Below are 19,660 nucleotides of genomic sequence, written 5' to 3'. Positions count from 1 at the left end.
GTGATCTCGAGGCGGGACAGAGTGACAACACACTCCAGGCCTGGCGCCAGGCCGCGGGGCACTATGGGGCCCATTCTGAGGGACAGATGAGCCCCTAGCTGCCAGCTGCCCTGGGTGGCGGGCCTGGCCAGAGCCCGTGGCTTTCCCTGTCACAGCCCTGGCAGGCTCCTCCAGGAGAGGGCGCCCCCGATTCACACGGGCCGGAGCCCGCCCTTCCCGGGCCCTACACCGCGAGCGCGCATCAGTGAATGCCCCCAGGCCAGACATTTGGCCAGGAGATACATAAGCCATGTTCCAGGCCCTGTGCCAGGCCCTTTTAAATAGTTAATACTCGTTTTAATATTTAATATAATAACTTAAAGCCATCACAGAAACCCAAGTCAGATCATGTGATTCCTGAACTCAAGATCCTCTGAGAGGACTTCCCGTTTTCACCAGGAATAAAAGTGCCTCGGCCTACAAGATGCTAGGCTATCTGACCCCTGCTCCCCATCTGACCTCACGTCTCTATCCTCCCCACTGGGCCCCTGGTTCTTCTTGGAGCCCTACCAGGCGCATCATCCCCTCTGCCTGAAGCAGTCCTGTCCAGACACCTGTACCATCTGCTTCCTAACTCCTTTAGAATTGACTCCGTCATTCCCAGTGAGGCTCCAACCACCCTATCGGAAAGCTCAAGCCTCACCACACTCCCATCTCCCTTGCCCTGCTCCATTTTTCCCACAGGGGCGGGAATCCTTGTCTATTTTGTTCACTGCTACATCCCTACTGCTTAGAACAGGGACAGGCACAGAGTAGGGACTCAAAAAATGTTTGTTGAATGAATGAATGAATCAATCCTGAGTTGGGCTACCCCATTTTATAGATGAAGAGACGAAGCTTGATGATGTTAAGTGACTTGCTTAAGACCACACAGTTTGGGCACCTGGGTGGCTCAGTGGTTGAGCATCTGCCTTTGGCTCAGGTTGTGATCCCGGGATCCTGGGATGGAGTCCCGCATCGGGCTCCCCACAGGGAGCCTGCTTCTCCCTCTGCCTATGCCTCTGCCTCTGTGTCTCTCATGAATAAACAAATTAAGAAAAAAAAAAAAAAGACCACACAGTTCATGTATTCAACCAGCCAACCAACCAGCCAACCAACCAGCCAACATTTACAGACCACTTACTACATGCATTCTGAGCAAACTGGTGAGGCCCAGTGCTAGATGGCTTTGGGTTATTTTTTGTTTTAAATAGTCTCAGGGCGCCTGGGTGGCTGAGTCGGTTGGGGGTCAGACTCTGGGTTTTGGCTCAGGTCATGATCTCGGGGGTCCTGAGATTGGGCTCTGTGCTCAACAGGAGGTGTGCTTGAAGATTCTCACTTTCTGGCTCTCCTCTGCTTCACTCTTTGCATGCACATGTACATGCACTCTCACTCTCTCTCCAGTAAATAAATAAATCTTTTAAAAAAATAAAATAGTCTCTTCCTTTGTTCTTGATGTTCCATCCTCTTGCAAAGCCTTCCCCCACATTTTTACCTTTTAGAATTACATTCATGTTTAAGATTTCAATTCATCACCAGTGGTTGCCGGGGTTGGTGGAGGGGGTGTGGTTGACCACAAAGAGGATGTTCAGGCAAATATTTAGGGTGATGTTCTGTATGGTCCTGAGGTAGAAGATGCACGATTCTCTGCATTTGTCAAAACCCGAAGAACTGAACAGCACAAAGAGTAAGCTCGAATGCATGCAAACAACAAAGAAATTTCATTCCTCAAGGCTTTTAATCCCCATGATATAATTCAGTGCTTAAGCGGTCTCTTCTGTACCCTCTGTGCTCACACACACAGGCACACTTTGACTTTGGTGCCCGTGAATGAGGGTGGGGGATGAGGTGACATTGACAGTACCTTTCTCTATCTCAGGATGACTCAGGGCTCCTTCTTTGGCTTCCTCTCTGCCGTCCCAGGCTTCACCCCTCTGGGCTCAAGGTCAGGCCTAAGTCTCTTACCTGAACTTTTGTTTAACTTTTCATTTTGAGATAACTATAGATTGGCATGGGGTTATAAGAAACAATACGGGAGTACCTGGGTGGCTGAGTCGGTTAAGCATCTGCCTTCAGCTCAGGCCATGATCTCAGGGTTCTGGGATCAAGCCCTGCATCAGGCTCTCCGCTCAGTGAGGAGCCTGCTTCACCCTCTCCTCTCTGCTGCTCCCCCTGCTTGTGTTCTCTCTCTCACTGTCAAATAAATAATGTTTTTTGTTTTTTGTTTTTTTTTTTATTCATGAGAGACACACGAAGAGAGGCAGAGACATAGGCAGAGGGAGAAGTGGACTCCCCACGAGGAGGTCAATGTGGGACTCGATCCCAGGACCCCGGAATCACGACCTGAGCCAAAGGCAGACGTTCAACCACTGAACCACCCAGATGTCCCAATAAATAAAATCTTAAAAAAAAAGAAATACAATTACCTTCACTTGGCTTTCCCTAATGGTACCACCTTGTGTAAACTCCAGTACAATATCATAACCCGGAAATTGCTATTAGTCTACCCACGTTCTTGAGATTTCACCAGTTTTACATGCATTCATTAGTGGGTGTGTGTTTGTGTGTGTGTGTATGTAGTTCTATCTGTGCAATTTTATCACATATGTAGATTCATGTGACCACCACTAGTTAGGGCATGGAACTGCTCTATCAGAAGTCTCACTTGAGATTTTATTTTATTTTATTTTATTTTATTTTATTTTTTTAAGGTTGTTCCATGCCCAGTATGGAGCCCAAAATGGGGCTTTAACTCATGACTCTGGTCAAGTCCTGAGCTGAGATCAAGAGTCAGACACTTAACGAACTGAGCCATCCAGGAGCCCCACACTTGAACTTTTAAAAGCAGTAAAGTCCTATCTTGATGTTTGTCAAAGTGCAACCCTAAGAAGCATCACCATCTCCTGGACCACTTGTGAAATGTGCTGATTCCTGGGCCCTCCCAGCATCCCCCATGCACCTGCGTCTCTGGGGGTGGGGCCTGAGTGTCTGCGCTTCCAGCAGGCACCGTCCTCGGAGAACCATGCTGTAAATGGCCTCAGTCTGTCCCATCATCTCCAGTTCACCTTCTGCACCATAGCTGTCAAGAGGGAGCCTTCTAAAACACAGTTCTGACCATGTTAGCCTGCTGCTTAACACCCTGCAGCAGCGCCTCACTGCCATCAAGATACAGACCTTAGCGAGCAAAACTTCCACCTCCAGCTCAATCCCTACTCCTCTGACCCTAGAACACGTCATCTCCTGTCATCATGCTCTGATTTAGGTCATGCTGTTCCCTCTGCCTGGAACGTCTTCCCCCCCGCCCCCCTTCTCTGCCTGTTGTAACCCTTGTTCAACTACCCATTTTTACGGAGGAGGGCTTGGAGGTTGAGAGAGGTTCCCTATTACCCAGCAAGTGAGGGTGGGACCAGCTGAGAGTCTGAATCCGCTCAACTCCCTGCTCCTGGGCTTAGGGTTCACGGAGGGGGCATGGAGGCTCAGGGACACCACTGGGACACCACTGGTCCTTCTTCCTGGTTCTCTGCTTATCTCCACGGGGGCCTGTTTCCCCATCTGCCTCTCAGACTCAGGTCCAGGACCTCCTCTCCCTCTGCCCCAGCTGGGACTCAGGAGCCTGAGGAGAGGGTGGAAGGGCAGTGGGATCGAGTCCCGGGCGTAACCCGACTCCAGACTCCTGGGTGGGCAGGGGGCAGGCCTGAGCTGCAGGGGAAGGGACCTGGAACAAGCCTTCGGACCCGCTGGAGCAGGGTTTGGAGATAGGGGCTCCCGGAGAGAGGGAAGGAGGCACTGGAGTCCAAGTCCCCTCCTCTGCTGCCCCCTCCCTCCACTGCTCCCTCGCAACCCGAGCCGGGGGGCCTAAAAATAGCCCCCGAGGCGCAAACGCCGGCCGCCCTGGTGACCTTCTGGGTAACACAGGCCGAGGGCGGGCGGGCAGCAGGAAGGCAGGGCGCCGGCCCCCCAGGACCCATCTCCCAGGGCGCCATCCCCCCGGAGTTCCAGAGACAACCCCGCAGCCCAGCTCGCAGAGGCCATGCAGAAAGCCCGGGGCACGCGAGGCGGGGACGCGGGCACGCGGGCGCCCCCCAGCCCCGGGGTGCCCCCCAAGCGAGCCAAGGTGGGCGCCGGCGGAGGGGCGGTGGCGGGGGCGCCCGCCTTCCTGCGGCCCCTGAAGGACGCGGCGGTGCTGGCGGGCGGCGACGTGCGGCTGCGGGTGGCGGTGAGCGGGACGCCCCAGCCCAGCCTCAGCTGGTTCCGGGACGGGCAGCCCCTGCCCCCGCCGGCCCCCGAGCCCAGCTGCCTGTGGCTGCGGAGCTGCGGGGCGCGGGACGCCGGCGTGTACAGCTGCAGGGCCCGGAACGAGCGGGGCCAGGCCTCCTGCGAGGCTGTGCTCACGGTGCTGGAGGTCGGAGGTAATGGGGCGGCGGGGGCGGGGGGCCGGGGGCTGGGGGGCTGGGGGGGCTGGGGGGGCTGGGGGCCACGTGGGCCGGTGCGTGCATCCCGCCCTCTTCCCGGGTGCTCCGGCTTCTCCGCTGCAAGGACCCAGCGGTGCCCGTCCAGAGGAAGGTGGGCATGGGGGGAGGGGAGTCAAAGTAGGAAGGTTAGAGGTCAAGGGTCAGCATTTGGTAAGCAAAACCCGAGCCCCACTCGGGCCTCTCCGGGAACTGCCCAGTGAAAGGCCTCCTGGCTTCCCTGTAGGGAGAGAAAATCGCTTGGGGGGAAATCGTCTTTATCAACTCCGATAGTTAAACGGGAGACACTTTACCGGGAGACACTTTACCGGTGTGCATGTGTCTGAAAGAGGGGCAAGCTCCCCCGGTCACGCTGCAATGTTGAGGGATGGGTCAGAGCTCCTGGCAGGCCATCGCTGGGGCAGGTTGGTGTGATCCACACTGGGCTAGTTGGAAGAAGCAAGCTGGTGGACTAGTATGAATAGGGTGCAGAGCATCAGGAGGTGGAGCTGGGGCTGGGGGCTCCCCAGGGTGTGTGAGAATCCATAAGCGTGTGTGTGTGTGTGTGTGTGTGTGTGTGTGTGTATGTACCTGTGTAGGCTGTGGAAGGGTCTGGTAGTACAAACAGCTGAGGGATGGGGGTTTGTGGAGTTGCTATGGAAAGCCAATGGGCCACTCTACCTGAGACTCAGAGGGCATGGAAGGGGGGAGGTGCTCAGGCTGGTACTTGGGCCCCTACGTATGTGGATACAGAGTGCCAGGCTCATGTGCAAAGGGACAGATGATGATCCGAGGCAGAAGAGAATGGACCAAGATTGGGCCTGGTACCCCTGGTCCTGCTGGGGCCAGGCCCAGGCAGATTTGCCTTGGATCAGTGTCTGGGTTTCCTTTTTAATTTTCTCATCCTCTAAACCAGCCAGTTGTTCTCTAGGGCCTTCGATAGAGCCTTGGGCTGAGTCTTGAGAACCAGAATTCTGGAGAAGTAGGCTGTAGCCGGGGAGGTAGCAAAAAGCTTGGGCATCACTGAGTGTGTCCCAGGCATTTTCAAGTGGGAACTCTCACTCCAGCTGGGTGGTGTTGTGTCAGGGTACATCCTTGGGGGCTGAGAAGGAAGCACAAGGATGGAGGACCTCAGCAGCTGGAGGGGAAAGGAGGCTCGGAGTGGCAGCATGTGAGGAGATGGAGCAGGGGCTCAGCCTCCCTCTGTCAGCACCTTGCCCTACCCTGCCCACCCTCCTACAGTCTTGAGCACTGGTTCCTTGGACTCTCTGTGGCCAAGCCTGGGGCAGAGAGGGTCAAGGCTGGCTTCTCTTGATTGGCCTTGTGCTTGGCCAGGTACAGGTTATCCCAGCCTGGAGTCAGGGGAAGGGACCCATCCTGGCAGTGCTCTGAGCTGGGGAAGGATCAGACTTCTTGGGGATCTTAGCTCTGGTCCCTTGGGCCAAAGGGGACTGAAAACAGAATATAAATCAAATCAAAGGGCATGATAGATCTGTAAGAATATGGTCTGGGAGAGAGATTTTATTTTATTTTTTAAAAAACTATTTTATTTTTAAAAGATTTTATTTACTTACTGGAGAGAAAGAGACCCAGAGCTCATTAGCCAGGGGGAGCAGCAGAGAGAAGTAGGGTCCCCATTGAGCAAGGAGCCCTACTGTGGAGTTCAGCTCCATTCCAACCCTCGGACTCTGGGATCCTGGCCTGAACCGAAGGCAGATGCTTAACCCGTTGAGCCACCAGGTGCCCTGGGGAGAGAGGTTTCAGGGAAGGATAAGGAAACTCTGAGGAGTGCCACGTTGGTTTTGAGTTGAAATGACAACAGAGAACCTCAGGTCCGAATGCTTCCTTTTGCAGGCAAGGACACGGTAGTCCAGAACAGAGGAAGATCTGCCGGAAAATGCGTTACTAGTTATGGCCACCCAGAATTAAGAACCCATTCCTCCTGGTTTCCACTCTGGGGGCTTTTTAACTACTCAAGGAATTCTGGAGGGAGGAGAGAGAAAAAGAAAGGGAGGGGAGCTGTCCATTGTATGGAGAGTAGCCCAGGCCTTCATTCTGAGAGGAGAGCACCCTGGCCTGCTTGGGTCCCCCAAAGTGGGGAGAGTGACGAGGTGCTAGATAGACACCCTCTCACCCCCCTCAAGCAGCACTGTGTTTCCCTGCAAGATGGGTTTCCTCTGTCCCTCTGTAAGCTGGCTAGCAGGTCGGCAGGACTGAATGCTGGCTGGGCATAGCTAGACAGAGGCCAGGAGGACTGCCTCCAGGCTGCTCCAGTGGAACAGCATGTTTGAGAGGCCTAGGGTAAGGAAAGGACCCTGGGTGCCACGAGGACTGGACCTGGGCCTTTTGACAGTCATGTTTAAATCGGAAGACTGAGCTGCGGCAAGTCACAGTTGAGAACTTTTCCCTGCTGATGAAATCTTTACCCCAAGCCCAATCTTATAATTATTATTAACTGGTAATAATTCTTAGTAATAATTTATAATGTTATGAAGAGCTCCATGTGTGGCAGGTGCTACACCATCACATCTTTTGACGTATCAGTGAAGTCCCATAGCAACCCTGGGGAAGCCGGTACAAAGGATGAAGTGATATTTCTTGTACAGATAGAAGGTGGGAATGGAAGCAGGGATGGAAGGAGGTCTGTTCTCCTGCAAAGAGCTATGTGCTTGACTACTACGCCCCTTCCACAGGAAAGGGAGGGCAGGGCTTTGCTCTGGAGATGGTGGGGGACTGACTGCCAGCCTGGCTGCCTCCTCCTCCGATTGCCCCTCCCCCCCATCAGTACCTGCCCAGTTACTATGGGTCTTAGTCAGGGGCAGCTGGGCAAGCTGCTCAGCAGTGCTCAGACTTACGTATGGAAAACTTTCTCAGTTGGGATCAACAGCAGGAGGACTTCAGCGTTCTCGAGGAAGCCCAGCCAGGACCTGGCTGCAGAAGGAGGCAGTTTCCTGGCTGGGATTGCCATCTGGCTCGGCAAGAGAGGGTGATGCTCAGGTTCCTGGCACTCCTGAAGCCTGAGATGTTAGCTCAAGGATGGAGGGCTATCGGCATGGCTTGGGGAGGCTGGGGCCTTGAGAAGACAAGTGGGCTGCAGACTGGAGAATCTGGAAGAATGGACACAGGAGGGTGGGGTTTGGGGTGTAGAAATGAGGAAAGAATGGGAATACTGAGAATGACAGACATGCAGGCTACTTGTAGAATCTTTAACATGGGTACAGCACCCCATCTCCTGTCACTATTTAATCTTCTATGCCTAGATTCCTGTGGTGATGGTTATACCTATAAGAAAACTAGATTTCCAAGGGTGAGTTTCCCTGAGGTCACATGGCTAATGAGGTAACAGAGCCAGATATGTTAGGGGGTTCAGGTCCACGTTGCCTGTCCTCATAAAAAGAAGCAAGGGAAGACTAAGGCCAGGACACCTGCCATTATTAACCATCCTTCTCCCAATCATATCCCCGAAGTCATCTTCTGGAAAGTCTCCAAGATAGGTGGGCATTCTTCTTCAAAACATCAGGCTCCCACCTGTGTGGGCTGAGGAGCTATATGCAAACCAAAGGACCAGAACAAGTACCACCTTCAACCCTTGGGACATGTGTGGCTGAAGGGAGAGGCCTAAAGGGCAGGGGGTAAGGAGGAGAGGGCACAGCCGAGAGGAGGGGCAAGCTGACAGTGCTTACGGTGTTCACTGGCTGTTTTATAGCCAGAGTCCAGGAGACTGGTTTCAATCAGAAGGGCCAAAGGTCTACAGATAGGAGTGAACCATGTTGGGAACTTGAGGGCATGGAGACGCGAGGTTAGAGACGGGGGAGAGGGCTTCTTCAGGCAAGGAAAAGATGGGGAATGCACCAGAACCTGTGTTGAGGGATATTCTGCAGTTATCTTTTTCACCAGGAATTTGGAATGTCTGGATGAAAAGCCAGGAGGAAACTAGTAGGGGGTTGGGGATGAGTAGGGAGAGTGTTGCCATCCATTCATGCCCAGTCCTCATCAGGGAGGGGAGGAGGAGCCAGAGTAGGAGCAGTGAGGAGCCCTGGGAAGAGAGAGAGGCAGGAGCAGAGAAGCCTCCAAGAGACCTTTCCTGAAGGCAGGGCAGGCTCTCCCGGGAAGATCCTGAGTGGCACTCGAGATGGCCACTTCTCCAGCTATGTCTTAGAAAAGGCTCTGGTTCAGGACAGAGGAGGGAGAAAGCCTGGATGAATGAGCTGTACGGGAAGACTTACTACCCCTATTCCAGCCACCCCCAGCTGTGCCACTCCCTCCCATTTTATCTATGTCTATTGTGGACCAGTCACTGTTCTAGTGGCTTGGGATACATGATGGGGGTGGGGAGGGGGAGAGGAATCCCCCAAATTCCTGTCCCCCTAGAGATCATCACATCCTAGTGCATAGACAACAGGCAATAAACACGTCAAATAAGTAAACATGGTATAGTATGTCAGCAATGTAGAGCAGGGTAAGCGAAAGGAGGGAAGGGAGAAATTGGACCTTTCAGGCAGGAAAGAAAGAAAGCAGAGAGGAGGGGAGTGGGTTCATGTGGCTCAGAGCAGGGTCTGTGTGAGGGGTCAGGCCTGTCATGATGAGTCGGGTTTTCTCTGAAAGGGGAGAGGCTGGCAGTGCAGAAATTGGAAGTCTGGGGTTTGGGGAAATAGCAGAGAGGCACAGCTGCCCAGCCACGGAGGGAAAAATAGGGCAATCTAGGGCCAGCTGGGGGTGGCCCACCCTGCAAGCATGCCCCAGGCCAGCCCTGCGGGGGCGAGCAGTGCAGACCCAGAGCAGGAACACAGAATCCCACAGGCCTGTCCTCGGCCCAGCTGTCCCGTCACTCATGCCCGCTGCCCATTGGTTATTTTTGCTATGGAATGTGCCAGCCCCTCGGATTCTCCTGGAGAACAGGGGTTCAAGTTACTCCCTCTCCTCACTCAGCTCCCCCATCTGTGACTGTGTGTATTTGGGGGTGGGCAGGGAAAGTGCCTATGGGTGTCCAGGGTCCTCTAGCTGGAACCGATATGATCACACACACACGGAGGCTCTCAGCACACATCCCATTCATGCATCTGCACAGATGACATCGGTCTTTGGGGGTTTGGGAAACAGGGCCACCTGTATGCACCCAGAATGTACAAGACATGACTTTGAACCTCAAAAAAAAGAAAGAAAAAGAGTCCCGCAAGCTCAAATAACTTCAGAAGCCAAGTAGAAACAGTAACGGCGAGATATTGTTGTTAGCGGCTGAACTTGAACATGCTTGTCCCACTGAAAATTTGTGTAGGCTGAGCAAAACTCATGAGTTGGCTCTGTATTTATTTTGGACTCATGTTTTAAAGAAACAAAGTTCGGGAACATACTGACCTATTAGCCTGGGAGGCTTTATGGCAGAGTGGTCAATGACTGTCACAGTAGAATCCCAGCTCTCCCAATTATTGGTTATGTGACCTTGGGCAAATAACCTCTCTGCCTCAGTCTCGCCCCTTGTTGTGACGATTGATTGAATTTTTCAATTGAACTGAGTTGATACGAATTGAATTCATATAAAAGTGCTTAGCGCAATGCTCAGTAGATACCAAGCACGCCATACGTGTTAACGAAAGTGACTGTAGTCACAGCTCAGAAACCGGGAGTGGCACCCCTTGTGTTTGCCCGGGTGGGCATTTGGATCCACAGGACAGCGGAGACACAAAACCTGCGTGGCTTTGGCTATGTGGTGGGACTTCTCTGAGCCTTAGTCACTTGTCAGTTAAATGGAGCCAGTTCCGTGTTCCTAAGGGGTTGTCGTGAACGAGGAAAATTTATAAAGCGCCTGGCACTTAGTAAATGCTTAAGAAACTTGTTTTATAATGATTGTTGGGGCGGGAGGGGCGGGGAGGCTTGAGCTTCTCTATGAAGGCAAAGTGTGCACAGGGCTGAATGGGAGGAGGACAGGGCAAGTCTGGGGAGATGCTCACCCACGAGGGAGAAGGCGGGTCCTATGGGTGCCGAGGAGGATACCGCTGGGCCCGTCGCTGGGGGGGGGGGGTGTACGCAGGGGGCAGGGACGGAGGACCCGGCATCAGAAAACGCCAGGGCCCCCTCTGGCTGTCCTCACGGTCTCTGGATCCGGGTGGCACGGAGCCCGCACCCACCAGGGCCCTTGCCCAGGGTGTGACCTAGGCGCCCCCACGGCGCCCAGGCCCCCCGCTGTGTCGGGGCCACCGCGAGCTCCGAGTTCCGCGCTGCCTGGCACGGCGGCGCGTGCGCGTGTTTGTGGGGTGAGCAAGTCGGCCGCGGCTGACCTTCCAGAGCCGCCCCGCGGGAGGCCAGGGGGTGGCGTGGAGGCCGCGGCCGGCTGCCCGGGAGAAGGCGGCCCCCACCCCACAGGGGCCGCCGCGCGCTCTTCTGTGCCTCAGTTTCCCCATGTGCCCAGGGCCCAGGAGGCAGGTGCGGGGTGGGGGGGACCCGGAGGCAGGTGAGCGCCGCCCGGGGGAGCCGGCCAGGGAGGGGGCGCCAGGTGGGGCGCAGGCCGGCGGGGGAGGGGCGGGCCCAGGGCGCGGGCGCCGCCGCCGCCGCCGCCGCCGCCGCCCTCCCCCCGCCCGGGCTCGGCGGCCCCGCGGCTCCTCCCGCCACCGGCGCCGGCTCCCGCCCGCTCCCCCTCGCCCCCGGCCCCGCCTCCGACTCCGCCCCGCCCCCGCCCGTCCCCTCCTCGCCCGGCCGCCGGCGCGGCCCCCTCCCCCGCCATGAAGAAGCTGTGGGTGAAGAAGCGTTTCCAGGTGAGGGCTCCGGGGGCGGGCGGCGCCGGGAGGGCCCGGGGGGGGCCGGCGCCCCGGGGAGGGCGGGTCACCGCGGCCGGGCCGGGGGAGGGGGCGCCGGGGCCGCGGCCGCCGCACCCCGCCGCCGAGGGCCGCGGCCGGGCTCGGGGGCTCCGGGGCTCCGGGGGGCCGCGCCTCCGCCCTCCCCGCGCCCCGCAGCGCCCGGGCCCGCGGCCCCCGGCGACCCCCGCAGCCCCCGCAGCCCCCGCGCCGAGCGCCCGCGGGCTCCCTGCCGCCCGGCGCCCCCAGGTCCCGAGGCTTCCATCTTCCCCGGCTCCTGGAAGCCGCGCGCGGACACCGGCGCCGAGCTCAGTCCGTCTCCAAGCCCTGCCCTGTCCTCCGCGCGCCCAGGCCTCTTCCCCGCTCCTGAGGCTCTGGCCCTCGGGGGACCTCGCCCTCCGCTCCCCCATCACCCTCCCTGCCCACCTGACACCTATGTCAGGTATCCGTCCCCCCCCCCCGCAGGAATCTGTGTCCTCGTCCCTCCATCTCCCAGTCATCCAAGCTCCCCCCCACCCCCATCTCTTCCTTCACGTCAGCCTCCCGTCTTGTGTCCTGGCTCCTAGCTCTGGGGTGTAGCTCAGGTCCCCAGTCCTGTGAGCCTCTGTGGGACTCGCAGCGTGTGCTCCACAGCTTGGCGGCCCTGGCTTCCTCCTCTGCTCCTCCCCAGGGCCCAGCTGGGTAGCCCCGAGCTCTTGCTGGGAGGGCTGAAGGGCCGGGGAGAGTGGGGACATTCCCTCCAGGGGAAGCTGCAGTTCTGTGCTTTACCTCCCCAGCTCCCCCCAGGCCCTGGAATGAGTTTCTGTTTAATAGAGGTTTGGATGGGAGGTAAGGGACAGCGGGAGCCAGCCTTCCCCTCAACAACTCATTCTGGCTTTTCTCTTGCAGAAAACCGGCCACTCCCGCCGGGCCTTTGGCCGACTCACCCATGGTGCGTGGACCACAGGCTCCCTGCTCTAGCCCATGCCCACTCCTTCTCTTGGTCCATGTCCCTCCACGAGGCACCCAGGCCCCAAAGACAGCCCATGAGATGTGGGATCCCCCGATACGCATCCATACCCACTCAAGGAGGTGCCCTGTACCCTGCAGCTGTGGGGTGAGGGGGGGGTGGGGGGGACTCACTAGCACACCCCACCATGGGCCTGGGCTCAGGGGGCTCCATCTGTGGGGCCAAGCGGGAGGGATGAGCTCACTGCCATACGTCAGCATCCAGCACACAGCTCCTGGTTGTCATGGCACTCAGAGAAACTGAGGCACAGAACCTGCTAGAATCTGGGAAAGTTAAAAATATGCCCAGGAAACTTTGCTTATAGCCTAATCCCTGGGCATTTTTGAGGACCATTCAGCAGTAGAAGAAAAGGATTGGGAAGAGGGTACCTGTCACATCATGATGCAGAACAGGTCGGGGTGGGGGGGATTGGTTTATGAGGAAGGGTCAAGGCACAATGCAAATATTTTACGAGAGGGTGGGCCTGACCCCTGATGGGGAGCCTGGGTCTGAGACCTGGCTGAGCACAAGCAGATGTGTGTGTGTGTATGCGTGTGTGCGCGTGGCCAGTGGCAGCACCAGTGCGAGTGCCAAGGGTACAGAATCGCTGGGGCAGTTGGAATAACCAGCCAAAGCATGTGCGCTCCCCAGCTGGGCACAGTGGGAGCCTGCAGGCTGTCAGGATGAGAGATGCTTTGCCCATTCCAGGTGTCTCCCTTCCCCTGGCCCATCCCCACAGGGCCTTCCTGGGCACTGGGTACCCTCATGGCCCCTCTGTCCTGCCTTCCCACCATGCCCTGCCCCACAAACGCTCTGATAACAGTCTGTCCATGTCTCTCTCCTGCTGCTCCTATGGAAGCGAAGTTTTCCGCTCCTGCAGAAAGCAAAGTTACGGTAGGAAACTGGCTCCTGCCCTAGCCCCCTTCCTCCCTGCCCGACCCTGGCCTCTCCTCACCCCACCTCAGCTGCGCCCCGATGTGTTCCGGCTGGTTTGGGGTGGAGGACAGGCTGGCCCTGCGGTTGGTCAAGTGCCCTGACAGTACGACTCTGAGGTGACACTCCTTTGTTCCTGGGGTACCGGAACCCGAAATTTAGAGCCTTGGAACCTAGGATCTTGTTATGTGGGGGCTGCACAGGAACCTATGCTATCATCGACAGGGGAGGATGCGGAGGGCGGAGACCCTGATAATCCACTGAGTGGCTGGGAGGGGCAGTGGCAGGTGGCTTTGAGGGCCAAGGAGGCCAGGATGAGTAGCCAGGGGTCCAGAGGTGAGCCACCGGACTGGCCTGAGCAGCCCAGGATGGGCCAGGGGATGTGGGGGTAAAAGAGAAGAGAAAACAGGTGTGGAAGCCCTGCCGGTGGGAAGAGGGAGCCTGCTGCGGGGGAGGCGGGAGGAGACACAGGGAAGAGTTGGAGTCAGAGGGAGGAGGGCCCTGCCCACACAGACCCCTTCTTCTCCAGACTCGGAGACGGGCGAGGATGACATCAGCGATGTGCAGGGGACCCAGCGCCTGGAGCTTCGGGATGACGGGGACTTCAGCACCCCCACGGGTGAGCTCTCTGGGCTGCTCCAGGAGCAGGCAGGCGGGCTTCCCACAGGAGGTGCCTGGGCTTCACCGTGCTGCTTTCTCTAGGGGGCTCCGACACCCTGGTGGGCACCTCCCTGGACACACCCCCGACCTCCGTGACAGGCACCTCCGAGGAGCAAGTGAGCTGGTGGGGCAGCGGGCAGACGGTCTTGGAGCAGGAAGCGGGCAGCAGGGGTGGCACCCGCCGCCTCCCGGGCAGCCCAAGGCAAGCACAGGCGGCCGGGGCCGGGCCACGGCACCTGGGGGTGGAGCCGCTGGTACGGGCGTCTCGTGCTAATCTGGTGGGCGCAAGCTGGGGGTCAGAGGATAGCCTTTCGGTGGCCAGTGACCTGTATGGCAGCGCATTCAGTCTGTACAGAGGACGGGCGCTCTCCATTCACGTGTAAGTAACGGCCTCCCCCAGGCCGCCCTGTCCCACCTCACCATGTGTCCTGCACTGCCCCTCACCACTCCGTGGCCTCACCCCTCCCTTGCACCATCCGTCCCTCTGTGCACTTCACCGCCCCGGCTGCCACCCTGGCCCCGGCTACCTACTCTGTCCTCCCACACGGCATCCTCCCTCCTGTGCCATCACCACCCACAGCCTCCTGCTCCCACCTGTCCTGGCTCCCTGTGCCATCTCCATGGTCTCGTGGACCCCTCCATCCTTTCCTCATCCCCTCCAAGATCTCCACTTTCCCAGGGGCCCTCTCCCACCTCGCCCATTCAGGCTCCAGTTGTCCCCAGGATCCCCCCCGCCCCAGGGCCCCCTCCGTGCCTGCTGTCTCAGCAGCTGCTGCCTTTTCTTCTCCCTGCACATTCCTGTTCCCATGTGGGCCTTTTTCTGGGAGGAACGGAACCTTTTTGCCAAGCAGCTCCCGAGAGAGCAGGAGAGCCAGGGAGCAAGAGCACGGCCGGGAGAAAGAGAGTGAGGTGGTCAGGGAGCTGATGGGGCCAAGGGCCAGGAGGATGTGGGCTGTGTGGGAGGCAGGGAGGGCTGGACTCAGGGGGCTGGGGTGGAGACAGAGGGCTGGGAATGATGGAGGCCGGGAGCTCGTGAGGGCCTGGTGGGAAATGCCTGTGCAGAGTGGGGGGGGGGGGTGCTGGGGGGGTGAGGGTTGTCCTGGCAGGGGATGGTGAGGAGCAGGAGCGGAGGTGTTGGAGTGAGGCGTCAGAGCCATTTTTGGAGGTTTGGGGGCTGGCAGATACAGGAGGGAGTCTATAGTAGAAGAGGGGAGTGGCTGATGATGCAGGTATTGGGAGACCTTTGGGGAGCGAGAGGGACCTAACCTGTGCCGGGTATGGGTGTGTGGGGGAGGGACCATCATGAAGCAGAAAGCAGGAGCCTGGTGGGGGAGGCTATTTGGAAGGTGGTTGGAGTGCTAGTGGTAGGCAGGGGAGAGGTCTGGGGCAGGGGCGGCTCCCTTGCTTTATCTGGTTGGCATGAACCAGCGCTCCCGAGCCCTGGACTTGCCTTTTCCTTCCCTGCCTTCCTTTGCCAGGCCTCAGCCTGAGCCTGGAGTTGCTATGGCAACTTCTGAGGAACCCATTTCCTTAGCGATGTCTGTGGTACAGAGGCTGGCCTAGAGCTCAGAACTGCAGGAGAGAGGCCTCCTCTGCTGTCCCCAATTTCTCTCCCAGCCTTACCCAGTTCCCAGAGGCTATCCCTCCCCTTGGGGACTCTGCTGTCCCTCCCCCAGAGTAGACTCTGGCTCCCCGGAGGTGGCAGGCAGAGGCTCTGTTCCCTCGGGCACCAGGCACCATGGATTGCCATTCTACCCCTCACCCCTCTGCCCCTGGTCAGAGATGGGGTCTGCAGTGGGGGTGGCTGGCCCAGGTAGTCTGAGACAGCATTCCCCTCAGGCACCCCTAGAACTTCTGCTGTGGCCAGTACCCTATTTCGTGTCCGTTCTGTGCCCTCAGAATCCTAGACATTTGGAGGGAATAGGGCTCAGGAGTCAGACTGCCTTGGTTCCAATCCTGGCACCAGCCATTTCCTAGCTGTGTCACCTTGGTGAGGTACTGTATCTCTTATGCCTCAGTGTCTTCATCTGTAAATGGAGGCAGTAACAGCTCTTAGCTCAGAGGGTTGTCCTGAGGGTTGTCGGTTGTGTTGTTGTGAGGGTTACAAGCGTGAATGCATTTTAACCCTTTTGTACAGTCCTGGCCCCCAGTAAGGATTCAGTGAGCCGTTTCCTGAGTTTTTATTAAGCTCTCTCTAATGTGTCAGGCATGGTGTTAATATTTCGGGTTCCTTTCCTTGCTCGTCGTTCTGTTTGATGTGTCCCCCAAGAGTCCAGGTGGGGGAAACTGAGGCTCAGCTCTTGGGCAGCGAAGCTCTGTGGGTGAGAGGGGTACTCTGAGCTGACCAGCTCCCTCCCTCTTCCTCTTCTGCCACACCCCCTCTTCAGGCCCACGCAGTAGTTATTTCTGAGTGGAGTTATTTCTGAGCATACCCCTTTGGGGAGCTTCTGTGCTGGGGGGTGGGTGGAGGCAGGGGGAGGGTAGGTTTAAAAAGACTCAAGGTATCTTATTTTCCCAGAGTCAGGACAAAGTCAAAGGCCTATCGTGGGGGCAGACTGATCAAAGGGAAGGGGACCCTGGCAGTTCTAGTCTCCCACCCAGGGACCTCAGGTGCCACCTGCTGTTAATGTCAGCAGCTGGTGAGGGGCTCAGGTCTGGTGAGGCAGCCCAGGTGCCAGGTAGTCCCTGAGATAGAGGCGTTGTGCCCAGGAGACTGGTGCCTGTTCTTCTAGGGGCCACTGGGAAAGGGCTGTGTCCTGCTGAGGATGGGCAGGGCTGTGGGGGCCAGCTGGGGGCAGGAATGAGTGGGAGGCTGCATTCCTGAGAGGGCCCCTCCCCATCCAACCCTCCTGCCTCTCCTCACCACTTCATCCTTTGGGTCCTAAGCTCATTCTTTTCTCCCCGCTCCGTTCTGTTTCTGCTGTTTCCCAGCTTCCGGGGCTGGGGGGAGGGGGCTGGCCAGAGCCCCGGGGTGGGGTTGGGGGGGGTGGCTGAGTGTGTACCCGGGCCCCCGCCACCAGCCCAGTCTTCTGGTGCCAGGGCTGCCAGCCTCTCCCCAGCACCTGCTCTGGCTGTTCCTTCCTCCCGGGCGGGAGGGGGCAGAGGGCCTGACCCATGTCACCTCCAAGCCTTCCCAGCATGCCCCACCCTCCAATTCCTATCACTGCGCTGAAGGTCTAGGAGGGGAGACCCCTAAATCCTCCACCCCTCTTCCGTCTTGGTTCTGCAGCAGTGTCCCCCAGAGCGGCTTGCACAGGGAGGAGCCCGACCTTCAGCCTCCGCCGGCCAGCGAAGCCCCGCGGCGCCCCGCCCTGCCGCCCCCCTCCAAGTCCGCGCTGCTGCCCCCGCCGTCGCCCCGCGTGGGTAAGCGGCCTCCGCCGGGACCCAGCGCCCAGCCCCCGGCCACCCCCACGCCGCCCCACCGGCGCCCTCAGGAGCCCGCGCCCCCCGACGACGCCGAGGAGAAGCGAGGGAAGAAGTCCAAGCCGTCGGGGCCGTCGCCGGCGGGCACGGCCGAGTCCCGACCGCAGACGCCCCTGAGCGAGGCGTCGGGCCGCCTGTCTGCGCCGGGCCGCTCGCCCAGGCTGGTGCGCGCCGGCTCCCGCATCCTGGACAAGCTGCAGTTCTTCGAGGAGCGACGGCGCAGCCTGGAGCGCAGCGACTCGCCGCCGGCGCCCCTGCGGCCATGGGTGCCGCTGCGCAAGGCCCGCTCGCTGGAGCAGCCCAAGTCCGAGCGCGGGGCGCCCTGGGGCACCCCCGGGGCCTCGCAGGAGGAGCTGCGGGCCCCCGGCAGCGGCAGCGTGGCCGAGCGGCGCCGCCTGTTCCAGCAGAAGGCCGCCTCGCTGGACGAGCGCACGCGGCAGCGCAGCCCCGCCTCCGACCTGGAGCTGCGCTTCGCCCAGGAGCTGGGCCGCATCCGCCGCTCCGCGTCGCGGGACGAGCTGGTGCGCTCGCACGAGTCCCTGCGCGCCACGCTGCAGCGCGCCCCGTCCCCTCGGGAGCCCGGCGAGCCCCCGCTCTTCCCCCGGCCCTCCACCCCCAGGAGCCCTCGGGCCGCCAGCCCCGCCGCCGCCGCCGCCGCCGCCGCCGCCCAGCCGCCCCCTCCGAGCGCCGCGGGGAAGCCCGGGGACGAGCCGGCGAGGCCCAGGAGCCGCGGGCCGGCGGGCAGGACGGAGCCGGGGGAAGGCCCGCAGCAGGAGGTTAGGCGCCGGGACCAGTTCCCGCTGACCCGCGGCAGAGCCATCCAGGAGTGCCGGAGCCCCGTGCCGCCCCCCGCCGCCCCCGAGCCCCCCGAGGCCAGGACCAGAGCACCCCCGGGGCGGAAGCGGGAGCCCCCGGCGCAGGCCGTGCGCTTTCTGCCCTGGGCCACGCCCGGCCAGGAGGGCGCTGCTGTGCCTCAGGCCTTGGAGAAGAACAGGGCGGGGCCTGAGGCTGAGAAGAGGCTGCGCAGAGGGCCCGAGGAGGACGGTCCCTGGGGGGCCTGGGACCGCAGAGGTGCCCGCGGCCAGGGCAGAGGTCGTCGGGCCCGGCCCACCTCTCCTGAGCTCGGTAAGGCCTCGGGGAGGGCCGAGAAGGTGCTGAGACCGGGGTGGGAGGGCGCTCGGGGAGGGGGCAGCTGCCGGGCAGGTGCGGGCTGCGGTTTCACAGGGAAGGCACAGACCCAGTTTCCCGTTTGAGTGAAGGATTGTGAAGGCCCTTGTGCTAGAGCCCGTCTGCTGGTGAGGCAGCGTGCGTTTTGGTGGAGGCTGAGTGGAGCTGAGATGTGAGCCAAGGAAGGTGCCCGGATGCCTGCCGTAGGTGCCCTGGGTCCACTGGGCTGCTGGGTCAGGGATTTAGCTGCGGTGGGAGGCATTGGTGGGGACCCCACCCCTCTGTGGGGGAAGAGATGGAAAACCACCTCAATAAATAATGCTTGGTCCTGCCCAGAGGCGAGCTTTGGTCCAGCCAAGTCAGTCCCCATCCCACTTCTGTCCCCTGACCCACCATGGCTGCCAAGATTGGACCCAGTCTCTCAGCTAGCTTCTCTCTCCCGTCCTTGAATCCTTGTATGGCTGAGCTGACTGGGCACATGCCAGCCTGTGTCACCTCCTAGTCTTCCTCTGGATGGTGGCCAACTGCCACAATGCCCCTGCTCCTAAGTCTGCCCACCCTGAACATCATATAGGGGTCCACTCCTGGACGATGGCCGAGGAAGCCATCCTTGGTTTGCTCTCGGCCAGGCCGGATGCCTCCGCTCGCTGCTCCCAGCACGCCTTGTTGGGGCGGGGGGTGGCGGGGGGGGAGGTGTCTCTCTCATTGTGCTTACCACCCATTTCGAGTTTTCTTTTTTGAAATCACTCTATTTTTCATTTAAGGATTACTGTCTCAAGGTTCCTAAAGATAATTAGGTACCTCTCCATCATCCTATCAGCCACATGATTGCATACCACGACACAGGCGCCGTGTGAGCTGGGCGCTCAGGGGTGTTGTTTTATTTTAATTTGTATGCCAGCTCTGCAAGAGGTTGGGTGCGATTTATCAGCTCCATCTTACAGATAACAAAACAGAGGCGCAGAGAGGTTATCTAATTTGTCCAAGGTTATGGAGCTAGAAAAACAGCATAATTGGGATTCTCACTGTTTTTCTGACTACTACCAGACCATACCTTGTCTAGCTTTTAGAACGTCAGTTGGGAAGTACCGAGAGGGATGCAGTGCACTGGAAGTGTGTGATACCTTTGTGTGTACAAGCTTCCTGTAAGCAGAGAGCACTGCTTGTGTCTCGCATCCCTGCTACTCACACGGAGCTGGGCGTGCAGTTGGTGCGGCCCTACTGTTTGGTGGATG

General features: G+C 59.1%; 1 protein-coding gene across 6 annotated transcripts in view; it reads left to right on the top strand.

Moving 5' to 3' along the window:
* Nucleotides 1-3,914: 3,914 nt before the first annotated feature.
* The window catches only part of SPEG (striated muscle enriched protein kinase), a 57,565-nt gene continuing 41,819 nt past the window's right edge, over nt 3,915-19,660 (top strand). For 2 of the 6 annotated variants that reach the window (XM_072813202.1, XM_072813209.1), the window contains exons 1-4: nt 3,915-4,427; nt 13,705-13,794; nt 13,878-14,214; nt 17,065-18,383. In XM_072813202.1, coding sequence (XP_072669303.1) covers nt 4,049-4,427; nt 13,705-13,794; nt 13,878-14,214; nt 17,065-18,383 — 2,125 coding nt within the window. In that variant the 5' untranslated portion in view covers nt 3,915-4,048. Of the gene's footprint in view, nt 4,428-13,704; nt 13,795-13,877; nt 14,215-17,064; nt 18,384-19,660 lie in introns of those variants that run through there. The other 4 variants (XM_072813204.1, XM_072813203.1, XM_072813210.1 and 1 more) reach the window with 3 other exon arrangements.

Source organism: Canis lupus, chromosome 36, assembly GCF_048164855.1.
Source record: "Canis lupus baileyi chromosome 36, mCanLup2.hap1, whole genome shotgun sequence".
Taxonomy (NCBI): domain Eukaryota; kingdom Metazoa; phylum Chordata; class Mammalia; order Carnivora; family Canidae; genus Canis; species Canis lupus.
Note: the sequence above shows the minus strand (reverse complement) of the source record. Positions and strands in the feature narration are given on the sequence as shown.